General features: G+C 39.7%; 1 protein-coding gene across 18 annotated transcripts in view; it reads right to left on the reverse strand.

Annotated features, from left to right (window-relative positions):
- Positions 1 to 25038, reverse strand: part of PIK3C2G (phosphatidylinositol-4-phosphate 3-kinase catalytic subunit type 2 gamma) — a 668476-nt gene that overhangs the window by 114861 nt on the left and 528577 nt on the right. For all 18 annotated transcript variants that reach the window (XM_060413352.1, XM_060413355.1, XM_060413356.1 and 15 more), the window contains 2 exons: positions 19405 to 19561; positions 7517 to 7626 (listed from right to left, as the gene is read on the reverse strand). In XM_060413352.1, the coding sequence (XP_060269335.1) occupies positions 7517 to 7626; positions 19405 to 19561 (267 nt within the window). The remainder of the gene's footprint in view (positions 1 to 7516; positions 7627 to 19404; positions 19562 to 25038) is intronic.

The following is a 25038-nucleotide window of genomic DNA, read 5'->3' on the forward strand; positions in this document are numbered from 1 at the left end:
TCAATTCACCACCCTGCTTTTATAAATTCACTCTATATGTTAAACATTAACAGAAGAATATTGTGTAATTTCCTTTAAAATTTTAAATGTCTAAATAATAGAGAGTTTAAATAACTTTTTAACTGGTAAAGAATCATAGTCGCATTCAATTCAAGGCTTCTTCAACCTTGATAATATGTTCCTCAGAGTGCTGGATGGAAAGTGTGATAGGAAAGACCCTAAACATTTGATCTACAGATACTGACCAAGGAACTTAAAGGAGAGTTGAAAAGATAATCTCTAAGCATATTAAATCATATGTAAAACATAAAGGTACATACTTGAGATTTTAGGACAAAAGATACTACTGAGACAGGCTCTTGGAAATTAATGGGAGGGCCCTGGAGATTTCTCTGAGAAGAAAAGCAGAAAAAAATACAGGTTCAAGGCATCTGGTAGTGTGCCAAAAGTGGGAAGGCAGGTGGTAGTCTTGGCATCAGTAATCAGGTTATCCCATGGGGATCTCCCAGGCCAACCACGTATCAGCGTGTGTGTGTTCTTTACTCATGTCCGACTCTTTGTGACCACATGGACTGTAGTCCGCCAGGCTCCTCTGTTCATGGGATTTTCCAGGCAAGAATACTGGAGTGGGTTGCCATGCCCTCCTCCAGGGGCTCTTCTCAGCCCAGGGATCAAACTGGCATTCCTTACATCTTTTGCATGGCCAGGCGGGTTCTTTACCACTAGCGCCACCATCCTGAACCAAACACTCGGAGGACATCTGATAGTGGCACAGTACAGAGCCAGAAAAATAATTCTGGGAAGGCCCTCGGTCTGCCAAGGCTCAGGGTATTCAGCAATGAAGGTGGGTGCCCAGGAAAGGCTACAATATCATCCTGCAGCCAGCATGGGCTCTGAAGAATCTCAAGAAAACCGTGGTCTGAATTATGAAGCAGTGCAACTCCAGTAGCCCTCACATGCGAGGGGAGCATCTGAGCACAGAAGAACTTAAGACCCCGCACTATGGGGCATGAGCCCCTGGATTCCAATCATGGCTTTGTCTCCTGTTGGCTGTATCCTCTGTCAAATCATTTTCTTTCTCTGGGGTCCCAATTTCCTGATCTAAAATCGTAGAGAAAAGTGATACTGCCTCATAGACTTGTCATGATGATTAAACAAGTTGCTGTATGAAAAGTACTTAGAACAAGGTTTGACATGTAAGAAGCACTGTATTAAATATTAGCCATTATTATATGAGTTTTATACACTTGATGTTTCATGTTAAAATTGTATTTTCTGTGAAGTTAAACTTTTTGATATATTTTAAGGGACTAGAGCTTGTTTCACATTCAGATACTTTTGGAAGTGGAAATAAGTCCTCTGCCTTACTTGGGAGAAACTGATTAAACCAACCAGCAGATTAACTTAGGTGATATACTAGATAGTATATAATTCAGTAATAAATTAGGTATATCATGAAATAGTACATGTTCTGTAGAGTTATAGAAGACTAGTCGGTATTAAAATAATCTGAAAAGGCTTTGTGGATGACGTCCAGAGTCTCAAGGGATGGATAGGACTAAAAGTTAGATCAGACATCCTCTTCTTTTCTAGTAATTTTATGATTCTTAAGGAGCCGTTTTTGATGAGCCTACACACAAGTTAAAAAGACAAAGCAGGAGTGAATACATGCATGCTCAGTGGTATCTGCCTCTTTGTGACTCCATGGACTCTAGCCCACCAGGCTCCTCTGTTCATGGGATTTCCCAGGCAACAGTACTGGAATGGGTTGCCATGCCCTCCTCCAGAGAATCTTCCCAACCCAGGGGAAGACTGAACTGGCATCTCCTGTGTTTCCTGCATTGGCAGGTGGATTCTTTATCACTAAACCACCAGGGAAGACCTGTAGGACTGAAAGTATATTGACAAATTGATCTACCATGACAAGAATTCATTTGGGAATAACAGAGGTGGTGTGGCTAAACCTCAATAAAGACAATCAAGTTATAAGGTCCTCAAAAGTAAGAGGTAGGAAATGGCGAGTCAAAGACAATTACTGCACAGAGTAATAACGTGCTGTGGTTTAGATGACCAGATGCATTTAAAGTCTCCCAAGGAGAACAAGTTCTTGACTACTAAGTTGTAGAAAAAAGTTTAATTAACCGAATGTACCACATAACATCTGAAAGTGAGAAAATTAGCCTGGCAGAGAGATGCAGGCAGATAATGAGATCTAGCTCACGGCCAGAAATCTACTGGCTTCAGATTCACTTCCTTTGTTTGTTCAGGTCCTCTCAATGGGAAGGGGAGATGAGTCGACATAGGCAAGCACTCCCATCTTTATAATTCCATTCCTCACAGATCTGAGTGTGTCAGATGAAGTTGGAGGATGTGGAGGGATAAGAGTCTGGCAGACAAACCTTATTTACTTTTTTCCTATGGCCTCGTCCTGAAAGTACGTTCTTCATCTAATATATAGTTTTCCCTTTGTTCTAAATGGCAGTAGGGACTATCTGTGGACTGTAGCCTATAACTGCTTTGTTCAAGCATGACGCATAAAATGAGGTTGGAGCACAATCATGTTTTCAACCTCCACATTTTCTGGCCCTCTCTCCATTCCTCCCCCATCTTACCCTGTCTCACTGACATGCCAATCATTGTCCCTGCCCTGCTGCAGCCCACTTTAAAGAAGGGCATCCCAGTCAGATCCTGACAGAATAGCCTGAGGGGACTATTTTTGGTACCAGGTGAACCCATACACCTTGGATGGAGTTAACTGTAGCAAGGTCAGAAGCTCAAGTGAAAGGCTGATTCCTATTCATGAGGTCCCCAGAGCTGCCCTCAACACAAATCTGGAAGGACCTTCCAGGCCTTGTGATACACCTTCTGTTCTTCCTGAGGCAGGCAGTTAGCCAGTCCTTTCTTAGGATTTCTCATTAGTCCCTTGCCCCCACTAATCAAGGCAATTTGAGAGTCCCTCATCCTTGAAACTGAGGATCTGAAGCACCTCTTCCAGTCTTCAAGCTAGTGCCTTTGGCTGCAGTCAATTGTCAACTAATATTTGTATTTTTCTAAGTGGCATATAAAAGTGAACTCCTTATTGCCAAATTCAGACTTATATTGAAGAAAGTGGGGGAAACCACTAAACCATTCAGGTATGACCTAAATTGAATCCCTTAGATTATACAGTGGAAGTGAGAAATAGATAAAAGGGACTAGATTGGATAGACAGAGTGCCTGATGACTATGACTGGAGGTTCATGACATTGAACAGGAGACAGTGATCAAGACCATCCCCAAGAAAAAGAAATGCAAAAAAGCAAAATGGTTGTCTGAGGAGACCATACAAACAGCTGTGAAAAGAAGAGAAGCAAAAAGCAAAGGAGGAAAGGAAAGATATACACATCTGAATGCAGAGTTCCAAAGAATAGCAAGGAGAGATAAGAAAGCCTTCCTCAGTGATCAATGCAAAGAAATAGAGGAAAATAATAGAATGGGAAAGACTAGAGATCTCTTCAAGAAAATGAGAGACACTAAGGGAACATTTCATGCAGATGGGCTCGATAAAGGACAGAAATGGTATGGACCTAACAGAAGCAGAAGATATCAACAAGAGGTGGCAAGAATACACAGAACTGTACAAAAAAGATCTTCATGACCCAGATAATCATGATGGTGTGATCACTCACCTAGAGCCAGACATCTTGGAATGTGAAGTCAAGTGGGCCTTAGGAGCATCACTACAAACAAAGCTAGTGGGGGTGATGAAATTCCAGCTGAGCTATTTCAAATCCTAAAAGATGATGCTGTGACAGTGCTTCACTCAATATGCCAGCAAATTTGGAAAACTCAGCAGTGGCCACAGGACTGGAAAAGGTCAGCATTCATTCCAATCTCAAAGAAAGGCAATGCCAAAGAATGCTCAGACTACCACACAATTGCACTCATCTCACATGCTAGTAAAGTAATGCTCAAAATTCTCCAAGCCAGGCTTCAGCATTATGTGAACTGTGAACTTCCAGATGTTCAGGCTGGTTTTAGAAAAGGCAGAGGAACAAGAGATCAAATGGCCAACATCTGTTGGGTCATCGAAAAAGCAAGAGAGTTCCAGAAAAAAACATCTACTTTTGCTTTATTGGCTATGCCAAAGCCTTTGACTGTGTGGATCACAATAAACTGTGGAAAATTCTGAAAGAGATGGGAATACTAGAGCACCTGACCTGCCTCTTGAGAAACCTATATGCAGGTCAGGAAGCAACAGTTAGAACTGGACATGGAACAACAAACTGGTTCCAAATAGGAAAAGAAGTACGTCAAAGCTATATATTGCCATCCACCTTATTTAATTTATATGCAGAGTACATCATGAGAAATGCTGGGCTGGAGGAAGCACAAGCTGGAATCAAGATTGCCAGGAGAAATATCAATAACCTCAGATATGCAGATGCCACCACCCTTATGGCAGAAAGTGAAAGTGAAAGTGAAATTGAAGTAGCTCAGTCGTGTCCGGCTCTTTGCGACCCCATGGACTGCAGCCTACCAGGCTCCTGCATTCATGGGATTCTCCAGGCAAGAATACTGGAGTGGGTTGCCATTTCCTTCTCCAAGGAATCTTCCTGGCCGAGGGATTGAACCCAGGTCTCCCACATTGCAGGCAGAAGCTATGGCAGAAAGTGAAGAAGAACTAAAGAGCCTCTTGATGAAAGTGAAAGAGGAGAGTGAAAAAGTTGGCTTAAAACTCAACATTCAGAAAACTAAGATCATGGCATCTGGTCCCATCACTTCATGGGAAATAGATGAGGAAACAGTGGAAACAGTGTCAGACTTTATTTTTTTGGGCTCCAAAATCACTGCAGATGGTGATTGCAGCCATGAAATTAAAAGACACTTACTCTTTGGAAGGAAAGTTATGACCAACCTAGACAGCATATTGAAAAGCAGAGACGTTACTTTGCCAACAAAGGTCTGTCTAGTTAAGTCTATGGTTTTTCCAGCAGTCATGTATGGATGTAAGAGTTGGACTGTAAAGAAAGCTGAGCGCCGAAGGATTGATGCTTTTGAACTGTGGTGTTGGAGAAGACTCTTGAGAGTCCCTTTGACTGCAGGGAGATCCAACCCATCCATCCTAAAGGAGATCAGTCCTGGGTTCATTGAAAGGACTGATGTTGAAGCTGAAACTTCAATACTTTGGTCAACTGATGTGAAGAGCTGGTTCATTTGAAAATACCCTGATGCTGGGAAAGATTGGGGGCAGGAGGAGAAGGGGATGACAGAGGATGAGATGCTTGGATGGCATCACCGACTCAATGGACATGAGTTTTGGTGGACTCCAGGAGTTGGTGATGGAAAGGGAGGCCTGGCATGCTGTGGTTCATGGGGTTGCAAGAGTCGGACATGACTGAATGACTGAACTGAATTAAACTGAAGTTTCACTAGTGGTGGAGAACCTGACTGCCAATGCTGGAGAGATAAGAAATGTGGGTTCAATCCCTGGGTCTGGAAGATCCCCTGAAGAAGGGCATGGCAACACACTCCAGTATTCTTGCCTGGAGAATCCCATGGACAGAGAAGACAGGTGTCTGACAGACTACAGGGTTTCTAAAAGTCAGACACGACTGAAGCAACTTGGCATGCAAGTAGATATTAACCATTGCTTTTTTCAGTGGTAATTTTACTATTAAAGGGCATTTTTGTTGTTGTTCAGTTACTCAGTTATATCCGACTCTGCAACCCCATGGACTGCAACAGGCCAGGCCTCCCTGTCCTTCACTATTTCCTGGAGTTTGCTCAAACTCTTGTCCATTGAGTCGGCAATGCCATGGAACAATTTCATCCTCTTTTGTCCCCTTCTTCTCTTGCCTTCAGTCCTCCCAACATCAGGGTCTTTTACAATGAGCTGGCTCTTCACATTAGGTTGCCAAATTATCAGGGCTTCAAATTCAGCATTAGCTCTTCCAATGAATATTCAGGGTGAAGACTGAAAAACCAGACCTACATAAAGAATCACTAGTGGTAGAATTTCAGAAACAAACCAGATAGCAGGAAGGTATATTTTTGACAGGGCCTCTGCCTGGAGTTCCTTAATAATATCATATAGTTTCCAATGTTGAATGCTGGAAAAAAACCCTAGAGCATGGGATCAAAGTCTTAGCTTTGGGCCCTAGTCCTAGCTTTATTTCTTACTACTTCTTTTAATCATGGGCAAGCCCTTAATTCTTTGGATCTCAGTTTTCTGATTCGCATATTTATTATCCGAATAAATAAATAAATAAACAATAAGGGCTCGTCTAGCTATAATATTCTGTCATATTTCTACCATTCAACCACAAGAGCAGCCTATCCATTAAAGTTCATGAAACAAAGATTCCTTGCAAAAGTGAAATTCTCTGAGTGTTTAGGACATACACTCTGGTGAACTCCTGCTAATCCCTTGGAATGGAGAGAGATTCCACAGTATACATTCTGGGAAAAGGAGAGAAAATAACACCTGTGTGGGAAAGATTTTACTATCAGTAGTGTTGTCTTTAAAAAGACAGAACATACATCCATTAAAAAAGTATAATTTGTGTTTACTAATTGCTAGTTGAAAATATTAGAATGATTAAAAATTAGACTCAAATAAGATTCAATATTGGGCTTCCCAGGTAGTTCAGTGGTAAAGGATCTCTCTGCCAATGCAGGGAACACAGGAGATGCATATTTGATCTCTGGGTTGGGAAGAACCCCTGGAAGAGGAAATGGCAACCCAGTTAGTGTTCTTTCCCAAGAAAATCTCATGGACAGAGGAGACTGGTGGGCTATACAATCCATGGGATTGCAGAGTTGGACACAACAGAGTGACTGAATATACACACAAGGTTCAATATTGAGAAATTACAGGAAAGAGCACTGTATTTTTTGACTTAAATTGTTTACTAGGATAATGATTATAACTAACATTTATGGAGCATCTAAAATCTGCTAGCAGTTTTGCTATCCTTTCAAAAATTAAAGTTTAAAAGATTTTTGTATTATAAAATGAACCACCCATTTGACAGATTTTGGATCCAACTGATAATCAGTATATTGTGCCCAGACTCTGACCTTGTTGTTCACTAGTGCTTTCCCAGACTGGCTTAATAAAAACTAGATTAACAACAGAAGATAGTCACCAAATATTCCAACATTTGTATTGTCTTAGAGATGAAAGTAGTGAGTCCATATCCCATCATAAATCTTTTTCCAAATTGTTTTTCAAGACATAGTTCAAGTAGAACAACCGATTTATTTCTGTCAGCTCTCTGACCTCTGTATTGAGTAATGTGTTACATGTAGAGGTTGGTTAGCAAACAATAGCTTTTGCTACAGAAACGCTGACTAAGGCTTCCTGCTAGACAGTCTGCATTGCTGCTTTTCTGTCCCTGGGGTAAAAGACACAAGCTTGTCGTGGAAATGACAGCTTTATACCCATGACTGTTCATCCTAAGATCATCACAGATGTGAGCTGTGTCTGTACACAAGAACACATGCACACTCATACATTCACAGCTAGTCTTACTTGGTAAAATGACTTGTTGCTTCCAGGTCTGTATCTTGTGGACGAAGATTATTATACACATATTTCAGGTCTTGGATTCCGCTTAGCTCGGGCAATCCTGCATGTAACATCTTAGCAAAACAAACACACACAAACAAAACAAAACAAAATCTCAATAAATATAAATAAAATTTCCTCTTCTGTAGAAGAGGCATGTTCAGCAAGAGAAAATAGAAATAATAAGAGCTCTAGTGTCCGAATTTCTGGATCCATGATTTAAAATCTAAATGATCTTGAATTTTCTCCTTTTTAAAGTGAATATAAAAATACCCAACATGTTCTGGGAGAATCAACTAGTAATGATTAAGAAAGAGCTATACATATAAATTATAATACAAAAATTATACCACAATACCTATCTTTAAGAAGAAAAACTTAATCCCTCCAAACACGTAAGTGAAGCATCCAGGTAAAATGGTGTGTAAGGAAAGAAAAAAACTCATCTTTTCTGTTGCTTAATCTTATGCCCCATTCCTTTGCTTTTTAATCTTATGTTCTTTAATGAGTCAATGACTCTTACTATAAGAACATATTTTTCCCTAGTTAAGTGGTGACTAAATTTATTTAAAAATGTTAAAACAATGAAACAAAGATTAAACCATACAAAGTTTCAGGTATTTTTTTGCCAAACTTTGGGAAAATGCTCTGTTTAGATTATAGTGTATATTGAAGGAGTAATACTCTCTTTAATTATAGGCAAACATCTTAGAAAAAATAGATCTTTGAGATAAATGTGAGCTCTGAGAAAAAAAGAATGTCATCAGTATCTCATGACTAAAATAAATTACTTCCTGCTCTGGAATAGAGGAAGAGAAGTTAAGAACAGTTGTGGGAAGTTAAGAAAAATGCTATTGATCCTAAAAATAAAGAAAAAACTGAGGAACTTCCTTGAAGGTCCAGTGGTTAAGGTTTTGCCTTCCAATGAAGGGGGTGCAGGTTTGATCCCTGGTTAGGAAGAGAATATCACACCTTGTGGCCACAATGCCAAAACATAAAACAGGAACAATATTGTAACACATTCAATAAAGACTTTAAAAAGGGCCCACATTTTTTAAAAATCTAAAAAAAAAAAAAAAAAGAAGAAGAAACTGAGAGTGTGGCTATGGAGGATGGCTGAAGTTGTCACTGACTTGATGAAGTTCAAGCGAAAAAAAAAGGATTTGAAACTATTTTCCCTTCCTACTCTTTCCACACAGGCTGAGGGACCAGCATAAATAGATGGACAGAGGAGAGCATGATATCTTCCATTTGTTCACAGACAGAGATGCAAGATAGATTTTAGGAACATTGGGTATCCTGTGGGTGAGTGACAAAAGATGGGGCTGAAAAGGCTAGGAATGTAGGATGTTTTAGTAATAGGAAATATTCTGTACTTTATCCTAAAGGCAAAGAAAGCTCTTTTCATGTTTATATATGAGTATAAAAAGAATGAATTGTGTTTGAGAAAGATCATCATGGTTACATGTGAAAAATAAAGTGGGGCCAAATAAGAGGCTAGACTGGAGACTGTTGAGGAATGAAGAAAAGTTACTAGAGTTTAAACATACCTGGGGGATAGAACTGAGAAAACTAGGTGGTTGACTGGATATATTTGGCGGACTGGGTGGGGCCTAAAGCATAAGTACAGATTTGGGGGTTATTAGCATACAGATATTGGAGAAGGAAATGGCAACCCACTCAGTGTTTGTGCCTGGAGAATCCCAGGGAGGGGGGAACCTGGTGGGCTGCCATCTATGGGGTCACACAGAGTCGGACACGACTGAAGCGACTTAGCAGCAGCAGCAGCAGCAGCAGCAGCAGCAGCAGCAGCAGCAGCAGCAGCAGCAGCAGCATACAGATAGTAATTGAAACCATGGGAATGGATTAGGTTGTCCTGGGAAGTTGTCAGCTGTCTTTCCCCATGGATGACCCAGCATCTTAAATTCATGATATCTAAAGTTGAGCAAATTTTCTTCTATAAACTCTTCCTCCTGCTTCTTATTTCATATCTCACTGCCACCATTGTCCAAATAACAAGAAGTGAATGTGTTAGTCACTCAATTGAGTCTGCGACTCCAAACACTGTAGCCCATCAGGCTCCTCTGTCGATGGCATTCTCCAGGAGAGAATGCTGGAGGGGGAAGCCATTCCCCTCTCCAGGGGATCTTCCTGACCCAGGGCTCAAACCCAGGTTTCCCACATTGCAGGCAGATTCTTTACTATCTGAGACACCAGGGAAGCCCATAGTAACAAGAAATTCATATCTTATTTGAGTTTCTCTTCTTCCTGATTCCCAATGACAATCCTCCATTGCAATTATTGTTGCAGCTCAGCTCCCCATCTTCATTTGCTTAGATAACTTGAATAGCTTTTTTTCTGGCTCTTCAATCCTTATCTCTCTAATTACATAATTTCTAAGTTATCTGTCTAAAATCCAAATTACATGGATTTTAGTATGATGGTACTTCCTTCATCAAAAGCAAAGAAACTACTAGGTTCTCAGTTGGCTATATCTCAGGTGGCTATATAAGTCCACAATTTTCATCCTGATCATAAATGACTTTCTTAATCTAATTGTGATCTAACACTACAACCTTACTATCTACATAGGCCCCCACCTGTGCCACAGACTGGGTACACTTGGTCACTTCCATTTCTAACACGTCATGCACATGGTCTTTAAGCCTTCACACATACTTATGATTTTCTTTCAGTCAGGATTCCTTTCCTCTCTTCCCTTGTCTTGAAATTCTTTTTGAAGGCGCATCTGAATTACTTCTTCTTCCTTGAAAGCACCACAGATGCTCTTGATAAGATTTCATAATTTGCTTTCTTTGTACAGAAATCCTATTTTTGTTACAGCTCTTTCAAAGAACTTATTGCTACCTAGCTTTAACTACGTTTTGTTTGAGTGTATGTTTGTCACATTAGATTTTAAGTTCTTTGAGAATAGAAATTAAGTTTTTAGTCCATGTTGAATTGTCTATATTGCATAACATCGTGCTTCATAGTTAGAACTTAATGAATGTCTGAATTAATGAATGCATGAGTAAATGAAAAAATATCTGACCCTGTGAGGCATTGAAAACCTACAGATAGAACTTCAATCTCAACTAATAAACTGAAAATCAGCCATAGGGAGATACATTGCCAAGAGCAACTAAAACCTAGATTATTCTATCAGTTCTGTACTTAAGAGCTCCAGAGACATATGCGCACTTATTGTGACAGTGTCCCCCTTTAACACACTATGACTGTCTCTTTGCTATGAAAACCTAGAGCTGAATTGCTTTCTAGTTTCTCTGAATATTCTGAATTCACATATGCTCCTTTAGGACTATGTCAAACATTTCCTTGGGAAGTAGACTTTATACTTACCCCTTCCTACACATGCACACACACACACACACACACACACACACACACACAGAGACCACACCAGTGGTCTGCCAAGTGTAGATGGCTTCAGATCCAAATTCTCTCCCTTTCATGTGGCTGATTAAAGGAAGCAAGTGCTAACTTTGCCCTTGTTGACGGGCTTAATTCCTTAGAAAGAGGGCTTTTAGTGTTGCAACTGTGCACATGAGAGTAAGGATGGTCTCAAACTTGGGTGCACTTAGCCAGGTCTGTTCACTGACCCACAGAGATGTTGTTCAAGTGCCTGCCAGCTTAGATTACATGGGTCAAAACTTTAGTTGGGTTTCCCCAGTGGGCTCAGTGGTAAAGAATCTGCCTACAATGCAGAAGATGTGGGTTAGATCGCAGGGTTGGGAAGATCCACTGGAGCAAGAAATGGCAACACACTCCAGTATACTTGCCTGGGAAATCCCATGGAAAGAAGAACCTGGCAGGCTAAAGTTCATGGGGCCACAAGAACTGGACACGACTTAGTGACTAAATCACCAACAATAACCTTAATTGGGGGCAATAAGAAAGAGAAAGGGTGGCTAGTACAGATAAACAGATAAGTTCCTTCTTAAAACATGGGAACATTAAAAAATTTTTTTCAATTCTGTTTTTATCTTACTGAGTCCAAATCTATCTTGATAGTTATGCTTCAGAAAGCAGGCATTCTTTGCCACCATGTAGAGAAGTTAGAAAGATTTCTGCTGGGAAATATTGGATATAAAAATGGGTGTGATAAACATTTAAAACTGGGTGAATGGTCCCTGTGTTCTTTGGGAGCCTTCCATAATGACTGCTATTGATTTTTTAATAAGAGAAAAGCTGATGAAAGACAGGCTTTTATGTTAGTGAATCCAGCCACAACACTCTTGGGTCTCTACAGATGTTTTGCTTTTAAGCAAGATGGGAATTTCATGGATTATTTTTCCCCAGCTTTTCCCAGGAGTAAACAAAAAGGACTGTGAATATCTGGAAATGGGCTGTTCTCTAATGAGGATGAGCAATGAACTCCACAGCAGACACCAAATGTTTGTGTCTTATAATCCTTTGTTATTGACCATTCATGGAGGACAGAACTTATGACCCATGTCAAATACTTTTCAAGTCATAACTAGGTTATGGCACAGTAAATTAAGTTCTTTTTGAGTAAGTTAACACAGAAAGAGTCATTTGAGAGAGAGTTGAGGGAAATATAGATTACACACAGATGTAGAAAGTAACCCAAAAGGAGTCCATGTGTTGGCCAGAATTGGAATGGGAAAAAAAATAGCTTGGGGTGAAGAGAATGGGATTGATATATACACACTACTATATATAAAATAGCAAAGGGAACTCTATTCAATACTCTGTGGTGACCTAGATGGGAAGGAAATCCCAAAAAGAATGAAAAGTCAGTGTTAGTTGTTCAGTTGTGTCTGACTCTTTGCAATGCCATGGCCTGCAGCCCACTAGGTTCCTCTGTCCATGAGATTCTCCAGGCAAGAATACTGGAGTGAGTTTTATTCCCTTCTCCAGGGATCTTCTCAACCCAGGGATCGAACCCCAGTCTCCCACATTGAAGGCACATTCTTACCATTTGAGCCACCAGGGATGCCCACTAAAAATGTCAACAGAGTGTATATATGTATATAGATAGCTGATTCACTTTGCTGTACAGCAGAAACTAATACAACATTGTTAATCAACTGTACTACAATTAAAAAACAAACTAAACAAAAAAACCCCCAGAGCTTGGCACTGGTACTGCAGTTCTGATAATGGGTATATCTTTTTCCAATAGACTATAAAACCACTAGACCATTCAGGTATGACCTAAATCAAATCCCTTATGATTATACAGTGGAAATGAGAAATAGATTTAAGGGCCTAGATCTGATAGATAGAGTGCCTGATGAACTATGGAATGAGGTTCGTGACATTGTACAGGAGACAGGGATCAAGACCATCTCCATGGAAAAGAAACACAAAAAAGCAAAATGGCTGTCTGGGGAGACCTTAAAAATAGCTGTGAAAAGAAGAGAAGTGAAAAGCAAAGGAGAAAAGGAAAGATATAAGCATCTGAATGCAGAGTTCCAAAGAATAGCAAGAAGAGATAAGTATGCAAGACAGGGAAAGAGACACATGTGTATAACGGACTTTTGGACTCAGAGGGAGAGGGAGAGGGTGGGATGATTTGGGAGAATGACATTCTAACATGTATACTATCATGTGAATTGAATCGCCAGTCTATGTCTGACGCAGGATGCAGCATGCTTGGGGCTGGTGCATGGGGATGACCCAGAAAGATGTTATGGGGAGGGAGGTGGGAGGGGGGTTCATGTTTGGGAATGCATGTAAGAATTAAAGATTTTAAAATTAAAAAAAAAAAAAAAGTAAAAAAAAAAAAAAAAAAAAAAGAAGAGATAAGAAACTTTCTTCAGTGATCAATGCAAAGAAATAGAGGAAAACAAACAGAATGGGAAAGACTAGAGATCTCTTCAAGAAAATTAGAGATACCAAGGGAACATTTCATGCAAAGATGGGCTCGATAAAGGACAGAAATGGTATGGAGCTAACAGAAGCAGAAGATATTAGACGAGGCGGCAAGAATACACAGAAGAACTGTACAAAAAAGATCTTCATGACCAAGATAATCATGATGGTGTGATCACTCATCTAGAGCCAGACATCCTGGAATGTGAAGTCAAGTGGGCCTTAGAAAGCATCACTACGAACAAAGCTAGTGGAGGTGATGGAATTCCAGTCGAGCTATTTCAAATCTTGAAAGATGATGCTGTGAAAGTGCTGCACTCAATATGCCAGCAAATTTGGAAAACTCAGCAGTGGCCACAGGACTGGAAAAGGTCAGTTTTCATTCCAATCCCTAAGAAAGGCAATGCCAAAGAATGCTCAAACTACCGCACAGTTGCACTCATCTCATATGCTAGTAAAGTAATGCTCAAAATTCTCCAAGCCAGGCTTCAGCAATATGTGAACTGTGAACTCCCTGATGTTCAAGCTGGTTTTAGAAAAGGCAGAGGAACCAGAGATCAAATGGCCAACATCTGCTAGATCATGGAAAAAGCAAGAGAGTTCCAGAAAAACATTGATTTCTGCTTTATTGACTATACCAAAACCTTTGACTGTATGGGTCACAATAAACTGTGGAAAATTCTGAAAGAGATGGGAATACCAGACCACCTGACCTGCCTCTTGAGAAATCTGTATGCAGGTCAGGAAGCAACAGTTAGAGCTGGACATGGAACAACAGACTGGTTCCAAATAGGAAAAGGAATATGTCAAGGCTGTATATTGTCACCCTGCTTATTTAACTTATATGCAGAGTACATCATGAAAAACGCTGGAATGGAAGAAACACAAGCTGGAATCAAGATTTCCGGGAGAAATATCAATAACCTCAGATATGCAGATGACCCCACCCTTATAGCAGAAAGTGAAGAGGAACTAAAAAGCCTCTTGATGAAAGGGAAAGTGGAGTGAAAAAGTTGGCTTAAAGCTCAACATTCAGAAAACGAAGATCATGGCATCCGGTCTCATCACTTCATGGGAAATAGATGGGGAAACAGTGTCAGAGTTCATTTTTTTGGGCTCCAAAATCACTGCAGATGGTGACTGCAGCCATGAAATTAAAAGACGCTTATTCCTTGGAAGACAAGTTATGACCAACCTAGACAGTATACTCAAAAGCAGACATTACTTTGCTGACTAAGGTCCGCCTAGTCAAGGCTATGGTTTTTCCTGTGGTCATGTATGGATGTGAGAGTTGGACTGTGAAGAAGGCTGAGCACTGAAGAACTGATGCGTTTGAACTGTGGTGTTTGAGAAGACTCTTGAGAGTCCCTTGGACTTCAAGGAGATCCAACCAGTCTATTCTGAAGGAGATCAGCCCTGGGATTTCTTTGGAAGGACTGATGCTAAAGCTGAAGCTCCAGTACTTTGGCCACCTGATTCGAAGAGTTGACTCATTGGAAAAGACTTTGATGCTGGGAGAGATTAGGGATAGGAGGAGAAGGGGACGACAGAGGATGAGATGGCTGGATGGCATCACTGACTCGATGGACGTGAGTCTGAGTGAACTCCGGGAGTTGGTGATGGACAGGGAGGCCCGGCGTGTTGTGATTCATGGGGTCGCAAAGAGTCGAACACGACTGAGCGACTGAACTGAACTGATAAACTCCATGGGGACAGAAATTCTGTTCATCCCTTTACAGATATTTCTCCAGAGCCTAGCAAAGTGATGTAGATGCAGCCAATCTTCAACAAATATTTATTGAGTGATAGAATAAATAACTAAATGCTGTTAAACAATCTTCAAAATGTAAATTTGGTCTTTATTTTATAAGAAGCTCTACCAGAGAAGATATGGTCTTGAAACCTTTACTGATGTTTTGTTTATCTACAGAACCCCATAAGAAAGAAATGTGGAGCAGAGAATCAGAGGTAAGTAATCAGAAACAGAGATATAACATCGCTCTTTTATACATGTGTGCAGGGTCACAAAAGAGCCAGAGATGACTTAGTGACTAAATAACAACAACGTTCATTTGTCTAATAGGTCCGTTTCCCAGGTGAGGCTCAGTGGTAAAGAATCTGCCTGCCAATGCAGGAGACATGGGTTCGATCCCTGGGTCAGGAAGATCCCCCTGGAGCAGGAAATGGAAACCCACTCCAGTATTCTTGCCTGTAAAATTCCGTGAACAAAGGAGCCTGGCACCAGGGCTCCCGTCCATGGGGTCGCAGAGTCAAACACGACTGAGCACGCACGCACACACTAACTGGCCCACATTGCATCTGATCTCGGTTTCAGTTTCTGTAAAAGTCTAAGTCTAAGATTATAAGATTAATCTGAATTAGTATCATTCACTGCCAACTTTTCTTCCTTAGCCTAAAAGTCACACTTGAATAATTAAAACAGGGAATTTTTTGGTAAATACTATTTACCAGAATCCTTCAATGTCTGATTTTAATGTTATTTTATGAAAAATTATTTGACTACTTACATGTATCTACTTCTTTAAATGAAATAACATTGTATATAGTCTTTAATGACTATTTAATATATTATGATGCACATGCTAAAAGTTTTAAGTGGAAATGTGTATTAAGCAAAAGAAGAAAGCCCACCAATACCTTTTAGAATCCTTTTTTTCTTCAAAAGTCTGTTCTTTCACATTATTTTAACATGCTTGTCATTCAGCATAATTTTACTGTCAGCTAAGAAACAGTATAAAATGATGTTTGTCCTTTTCTGCTTTGGGTTTATTTTTAAAATATCTGTGACTGGTGGAAGCAGTTGTTAGAATATGGTACTCAGTCTTAGGAGGCAGTTACTTATAGCATTTTAGACATTTAGAAAGGCTGGGTATCTAATTTGCTTGTGTACATGAATTTTGTCTTCCTTCAGTTCAGTTCAGTTCAGTTCAGTTGCTCAGTTGTGTCCGACTCTTTGCGACCCCATGAATCGCAGCACACCAGGCCTTCCTGTCCATCACCAACTCCTGGAGTTCACTCAGAGTTGCGTCCATCGAGTCAGTGAGGTCATCCAGCCATCTCATCCTCGGTCATTCCCTTCTCCTGCTCCCAATCCCTCCCAGCATCAAAGTCTTCTCCAATGAGTCAACTCTTCGCATCAGGTGGCCAAAGTACTGGAGTTTCAGCTTTAGCATCATTCCTTCCAAAAAAATCCCTGGGTTGATCTCCTTTAGAATGGACTGGTTGGCTTCCTTATTAAAATGAAAATTTTAAGACTGACAAGATATCATATGTTAATCTTTTCTCTACAGTTTCTGGCATATAGTAAGTACTCAAGAATTTATGGATTCATGAACTAGACCCCATTAGAGTGCAAACATTGATATCATCTGGATATTTACTATGAAATGGAGTCAAGGTCATAGACTCAGTCCTTGTAGAGTCCTACCTGTGCCTTGAATACAATGAACTATAAACCATCTAATGATTATAATATGATCTAATATAATTGGGAGATAGAATAAAATTGTACCAGTATGAATCACTGGCTATTACTGGAAAGTCAGTTTGACTCTGGAGATGGACAGAACTGTATATATCCAGTTTACATGTGAAGTAACCAAAATGTCTTTCTATATGAAGGACTACATGTTTATACAATATTTAGAAATTCATATTTTGAAGACAGAGAAGAAAGAAGTAAGGTCCATATGTTGTTTGAAAAGTGAAACAAGAATCAAAATCCAATCTTCACTGCAAGAAGGTCAGCATTTATTTAGTACTATGCAATAGAACTTTTCTGCTATGATGGAAATATTTTATATTTGTGTTGCCCAATATGATACCACTAGCTAGATGTGGCTGGTGACTGAAATGTGAAATTTCAAATGAAATGTGGTTAGTGAGACTAAGGAGCTGAATTTTAAATTTTATTCAATGCTAATTAAATTTAAATAACCAAGTGATTAGGGGATACTGTATGGACAATGCTTTTATAGGTTAACAAGGATCTAGTGTAATAATTGGATCCTACCATAGGACAGGTACTGTGCTGTTTATATTAATTATCTAATAGGGCTATTATGAAATGTAAATAAATTAGTACACATAAGGCACTTAGCATAAAGGCTTATGTAAAATATTAAGCATTAGGTCACTTATTTATCAGTCCTACAAGGTAGATGCTATTACCTTTATTTAATAGATGAGGAAACAAGAGTCTGACTGGAGTCAGTAACATATGCTGAGGAAGATAGCCAGTAAGAGGCCAACTTAGAATTCAAACCCAGGAATTCAAAGCTACCATTAACAGCATCTAGTAGAACTGTCATCTGATGGCAATAAACCAGTTTTTAAAAACTTATTCATTTTTAACTGAATGATGGGGAAACAATGGAAACAGTAAGACTTTGTTTTTCTGGGCTCCAAAATCACTGTAGATGGTGACTGCAGCCATGAAATTAAAAGATGCTTGCTCTTTGGAAGAAAAACTATGACCAACCTTGACAGCTTATTAAAAAGCAGTGACATTATTTTGCCAACAAAGGTCCATCTAGTCAAAGCTATGGTTTTTCCAGTAGTGATGTATGGGTGTGAGAGTTGGACTATAAAGAAAGCTGAGCAATGAAGAATTGATGCTTTTGAACTGTGGTGTTGGAGCAGACTCTTGAGAGTCCCCTGGACTGCAAGGAGATCCAACCAGTCAGTTCTAAAGGAAATCAGTCCTGAATATTCATTGGAAGAACTGATGCTGAAGCTGAAACTCCAATACTTTGGCCACCTGATGCAGAGAGCCAATTCATTAGGAAAGACACTGATGCTGGGAAAAATTGAAGGTGGGAGGAGAAGGGGATGACAGAGGATGAGATGGCTGGATGGCATCACTGACTCAATGCACATGAGTTTGAGCGAGCTCCGGGAGTTGGTGGTGGACAGGGAAACCTGGCGTGCTGCAGTCAGAATTGAAAGATAATTGCTTTACAGAATTTTGTAGCTTTTTGCAAAACTTCAACATGAATCAGTCACAGGTGTACATATATCCCCTCCCTTTTGAACCTTCCACCCATCTCTCTCCCCATCCCACCCCTCTAGGTTGATACAGAGCCCTGTTTGAGTTTCCTGAGACACATAGAAAATTCCCGTTGGCTGTCTATTTTACACATGGTAATGTAAGTTTCCATGTTACTCTCTCCATACAGCTCACCCTAAACCAGTTATTTTGATCATTGTACTGATTTCAACACCATGCTGATTTACAAAAGATGTATATATATATAAAAAAAAAGATGTATGTATCTCCTACAGTTTGCTGCAGTTATTAGCGTGTATGTATGTGCCCATAGGAATCACCACATTAACCTTCCAGGAGATATTTCTATGAGATCCCTCTCCTCTCACCTTGACATTTGGTTGGTCCACTGGACAGTGGAATGAAACATTAAAAATTCCTCTGTTGGCCAACAGAGAGAACTCAGGACTATGATGCATAGACTCAAATGTGCTACTCTAGAGTCGAGTTGCTAGCAAGTCATCTCACATTTTTGACTCTCAGTTTCTCCTGGAAAATAAGCAAGTGATCAAAGGGATTGGGAGGGAAACCACGAAAAATCCTTGCTTGTTCTACATAATTGGGTTGCCTTAATGTGAAAATGAGATAGTATTTTAAAAATACTTTTGAAAAAATCCTAAAGCACTGTGCAACTCATATAATATTCTAAATTACTGTCCTTGATCTTTAATCAAAATATACTGAAATAATCCCTGAATATATCAATATTATTGTGAAGAGAAAGGTTTGAGACAATGACTGTGAATTAATGTTATGAACTGTTAAGAAATGTATTGGAAAGATGTACAATGGTACTTTTAGTTTGTTCATTCCATTCCATTTTGAATAGCTCTTTGGGGAACTCCAAACCATTAGCCAAGATAGATGACTGAAAGACAGAAGCAAGTGAAGCTTATTATTTCTGTTAATTCCCCAAGGGACTTACCATTTCTAGCAGGTTCAAGAGCAGCTGGCTGTGTCTTCTGACAATATTATAAGCTCGACAGCAAAGCTCCACAAAATCTTGAAAATGCTGTGGGTTTTTCCCACCCTCTGTAATAAAGTACTCCATCTCTGAAGTAAAAATAAAAGGGGCTCGGTCTCTATAAGCAAAAAAAGAAAAAAAAAAAGAAAGAAAAGCAAGAACAATCATAAGCAGGAAGAGAAATTGTTGGAAGAGTCAAATTAGGCAGTTACAACAACTTATTTCCATTTGAATTTTTTTTGTTATTTTTCTCTCCGCTCTAATGGATGAACTTCATTGTAGGATGGTTAGAGAAGCTTGCTAATTATAGGCTTTGAATAATGTATCTGAGCTGTAACGGAGAAGGAAGGACAAGTTATTTTACAAAGTTGACCTATACTGTCTCAAATAGTAATTTCAAGTTATTTTTGATGTGACTATTATCCATTAAAGTTAATATAGGGAATGTGATTTTACAGAAAATATATTTATTGCTAAAGTATGAAATGATAGAACAGATCATGTTTTTAACCTCATGGTACTTTCTCTTTTTCTTTTCTTTAATGGTCTTCCCTGGTGGCTCAGATGGTAAAGAATCTGCCTGCATTGAGAGAGACTCAGGGTCGATCCCTGGATTGGGAAGACACCCTGGAGAAGGAAGTGAAGTCGCTCAGTCATGTCTGACTCTTTGCGACCCCATGGACTGTAGCCCACTAGGCTCCTCCCTCCGTGGAATTTTCTAGGCAAGAGTACTGGAGTGGGTTGCTATTTCCTTCTCTAGGGGATCTTCCCAACCTAGGGATTGAACCTGGGTTTCCTGCATTGTGGGCAGACACTTTACCATCTGAGCCACCAGGGAATCCCAAGGGAACGGCAACCCACTCCAGTATTCTTGCCTGGAAAATTCCATGAACAGAGGAGCCTGGCAGGCTACAGTCTTTGGGAAGACTGAGGGATTAACACTTTCTTTCACTTTCAACAAATTGAGGAGCATTATTTACAACAGCCAAGATATGGAAGCAACCTAAGTGTCCATCAATATACAAATGGATAAAGGAGATGTGAGATATATATACATGTACACACACATATGTATATATATGTATATTTTTGTGATATATATATAATGAAATGTTATTCAGCCATAAAAAAGAATGAAATCTTGCCATTTTCAACAACATGGATGTACCTAGAAGGCATCATCCTAAATGAAATGAGTCACAGAAAGACACGTACTATATGATTTCATTCACATGTAGATTCTAAAAAACAAACACAACAAAACATAAACAGACTCATAGAATCAGAGAACAAACTGGGGTTGCCAGAGGGGAGAGAGATGGAGGAATTAGTGAAATAGGTAGAGGAGACTAAGAGTTAGAAACTTCCTGTTATAAAATAAATAAGTCATAGGGGCATAATGTACAGCATAGGGAATATAGTCAAAATAATACTGTAATAACTTTGTATGGACACAGATGGTAACTGGACTTATTGTGTTGATCATTTTGTAATGCATAAAAAATATTGAATCACTGTGTTCTACAGCTAAAATGAATGATGGTATTGTAAATCAACTATAGTTCAGAAAAAAAAAAGCTAAGATATGCATGACAAATTCTTTCAGAAGGTAACCTGTGAAAAACACTGATGTTACCAATTCATTGTGATATGCCTAGTAAGGGAAAAAGTTCAGTTCAGTTCAGTCGCTCAGTTGTGTCCGACTCTTTGCGACCCCATGAATCGCAGCACGCCAGGCCTCTCTGCCCATCACCAACTCCCGGAGTTCACTCAGATTCATGTCCATCAAGTCAGTGATGCCATCTAGCCATCTCATCCTCTGTCGTCCCCTTCTTCTCCTGCTCCCAATCCCTCCCAGCATCAGAGTCTTTTCCAATGAGTCAACGCTTCGCATCAGGTGGCCAAAGTACTGGAGTTTCAGCTTTAGCATCATTCCTTCCAAAGAAATCCCAGGGTTGATCTCCTTCAGAATGGACTTGTTGGATCTCCTTGCAGTCCAAGGGACTCTCAAGAGTCTTCTCCAACACCACAGTTCAAAAGCATCAATTCTTCAGCGCTCTGCCTTCTTCACAGTCCAACTCTCACATCCATACATGACCACAGGAAAAACCATAGCCTTGACTAGATGGATCTTAGTCGGCAAAGTAATTCTGCTTTTGAATATGCTATCTAGATTGGTCATAACTTTTCTTCCAAGGAATAAGCGTCTTTTAATTTCATGGCTGCAGTCACCATCTGCAGTGATTTTGGAGCCTAAAACAATAAAGTCTGACACTGTTTCCACTGTTTCCCCATCTATTTCCCATGAAGTGATGGGACCAGATGTCATGATCTTCATTTTCTGAATGTTGAGTTTTAAGCCAACTTTTTACTCTCCTCTTTCACTTTCATCAAGAGGCTTTTAGTTCCTCTTCACTTTCTGGCACAAGGGTGGGGTCATCTGCATATCTGAGGTTATTGATATTTCTCCTGGTAATCTTGAGTCCAGCTTGTGTTTCTTCCAGTCCAGTATTTCTCATGATGTACTCTGCATATAAGTTAAATAAGCAGGGTGACAATATACAGCCTTGATGTACTCCTTTTCCTATTTGGAACCAGTCTGTTGTTCCATGTCCAGGTAGCTATATTTCATTTTATACTAGGTACAATACAAGTATTGATCAGAAAGGAGGAAATATGACCAGACACTGTTAGTATGTGGTTGTGAAAAATTGGACATGACTTGGTGACTGAACAATACCTAGGTCTTAGAATTGCTGTGAGGACTAAGAACATATACACAAAGGCCAGACACAGAGAGAGCTACACATCTGTGAATGGATGTAAGAGGTTCATGCAGAGGGCACAGACTGTAGCCTTGCCAGCTAGGCAAGGCTATTCAACAACTTACTAGTTTTGCAACCCTGAACAAGTCACTTGGCCTCTGAGTGGCTAAATCTCTTCCTCTGTAAAATGGGAATAAGAGCACTTGACTCCTTAGATAGTTGAGAGGATTAAATGAGTAAAAGTACTTAAAACATAGCCTGGCATATAGTAAACACTCACTAATTTTGAATACTGTTCTTAGTCTCCATACTAATAAAATTATTATTGGAGCTAAACCTGCTCCTGCTGCTAAGTCACGTCAGTTGTGTCCGACTCTGTGCGACCCCATAGACAGCAGCCCACCAGGCTCTCCCATCCCTGGGATTCTCCAGGCAACAACACTGGAGTGGGTTGCCATTTCCTTCTCCAAAGCAGGAAAGTGAAAAGTGAAAGTGAAGTTGCTCAGTTATGTCCGACTCTTAGTGACCACATGGACTGCTGCCCACCAGGCTCCTCTGTCCATGGGATTTTCCAGGCAAGAGTACTGGAGTGGGGTGCCATTGCCTTCTCCAGGAGCTAAACCTAGCCATAGCTAAATCTCTCTTTCTCTTCAGAAATTCTATGTGTGAGATCCCATCTATCCTTAAATGTTTAATTTACTTCCTGCTTCTCCCTGTGATCTCTTTGGCTGCATAAGCCCTTGAGTGGACATTTGAATTTGGTAGCATTTTTTATAAATCATTCAACCATGGGGTCATCACTACAGGTAATATTTCAGTGAGTTTTAGCAAAATCTTAGACTTCTATAATCAGAAAAAACCTTAATTTTATATATAAAAGTCTTCTAATTATTTTTCTTACTCTCTGTAGTATATTGGCTGTATTGAGTGAAGTTTTTGAAATAATTTTGAAAGACTCTCAAACTTTACAACTTCCTGAAATTTCATTTTTCAGTGTGATAGATATGCTTCTCTCATTGATAGAGAAAAATATGTCTGACCAAACTGATTTCTCTTGGAAAATTTTTTAGTTATGCTTAACTTCCTGTGATAACATATCTCAAATATGTAAAAGAAACATATATAAATTAGAGAAAATATATAAACTAAAAGAAAGAACTGAAAGTGAACTGAAAGATGAACTCCCCAAGTTGGTAGGTGCCCAATATGTTACTGGAGATCAGCAGAGAAATAACTTCAGAAGAATGAAGGAACAGAGCCAAAGCAAAAACAACACCCAGTTGTGGATGTGACTGGTGATAGAAGCAAGGTCTGATGCTATAAAGAGCAATATTGCATACGAACCTGGAATGTTAGGTCCATGAATCAAGGCAAATTGGAAGTGGTCAGACAAGAGATGGCAAGAGTGAACCTCGACAGTTCTAGGAATGAGCGAACTAAGATGGACTGGAATGGGTGAATCCAACTCAGATAACCATTATATCTATTACTGTGGGCAGGAATCCCTTGGAAGAAATGGAATAGCCATCATGGTCGACAAAAGAGTCTGAAAGGCAGTACTTGGATGCAATCTCAAAAACAACAGAATGATCTCTGTTCATTTCCAAGGCAAACCATTCAATATCAAGGTAAACAAAGTCTATGCCCCAACCAGTAATGCTGAAGAAGCAAGTTGAACGGTTCTATGAAGACCTACAAGACCTTTGAGAACTAACACCCAAAAAAGATGTCCTTTTCATTATAGAGGACTGGAATGCAAGTGTAGGAAGTCAAGAAACACCTGGAGTAATGGGCAAATTTGGCCTTGGAGTACAGAGTGAAGTAGGGCAAAGGCTAATAGAGTTTTGCCAAGAAAATGCACTGGTCATAGCAAACACCCTCTTCCAACAACACAAGAGAAGACTCTATATATGGACATCACCAGATAGCCAACAGCGAAATCAGATTGATTATATTCTTTGCAGCCAAAGATGAAGAAGCTCTATACAGTCATCAAAAACAAGACTGGGAGCTGACTGTGGCTTAGATCATGAACTCCTTATTGCCAAATTCAGACTGAAATTGATGAAAGCAGGGAAAACCACTAGACCATTCAGGTATGACCTAAATCAAATTGCTTATGATTATACAGTGGAAGTAACAAACAAATTCAAGGGATTAGATCTGATAGACAGAGTGCCTGATGAACTGTGGGTGGAGGTTCAGGACATTGTACAGGAGGCAGTGATCAAGAACATGCCCAAGAAAAAGAAATGCAAAAAGGCAAAATGGTTGTCCGAGGAGGCCTTACAAATAGCTGAGAAAAGAGGCGAAAGGTGAAGGAGAAAAGGAAAGGTATATCTATTTGAATGCAAAGTTCCAAAGAATAGCAAGGAGAGATGAGAAAGCCTACCTCAGTGATCAATGCAAAAAAATAGAGGAAAATAATAGAATGGGAAAGACTAGAGATCTCTTCAAGAATATTAGAGATACCAAGGGAACATTTCATGCAAGGATGGGTTCAATAAAGGACAAAAAGGGTATGGACCTGCCAGAAGCAGAAGATATTAAGAAGATGTGGCAAGAATACATAGGAGAACTGTACAAAAAATATCTTTATGACCCGGATAATAACGATGGTGTGATCACTCACCTACAGCCAGGCTTAATGCAATGTGAAGTCAAGTGGGCCTTAGGAAGCATCACTATGAGCAAAGCTAATGGGATGGAATACCAGTTGAGCTATCTCAAATCGTAAAAGATGATGCTGTGACAGTGCTGCACTCAATATGCCAGCAAATTTGGAAAACTCAGCAGTGGCCACAGGACTGGAAAAGGTCAGTTTTCATTC

The sequence above is a fragment of the Ovis aries genome, chromosome 3 (assembly GCF_016772045.2).
Source record: "Ovis aries strain OAR_USU_Benz2616 breed Rambouillet chromosome 3, ARS-UI_Ramb_v3.0, whole genome shotgun sequence".
Taxonomy (NCBI): Eukaryota; Metazoa; Chordata; class Mammalia; order Artiodactyla; family Bovidae; genus Ovis; species Ovis aries.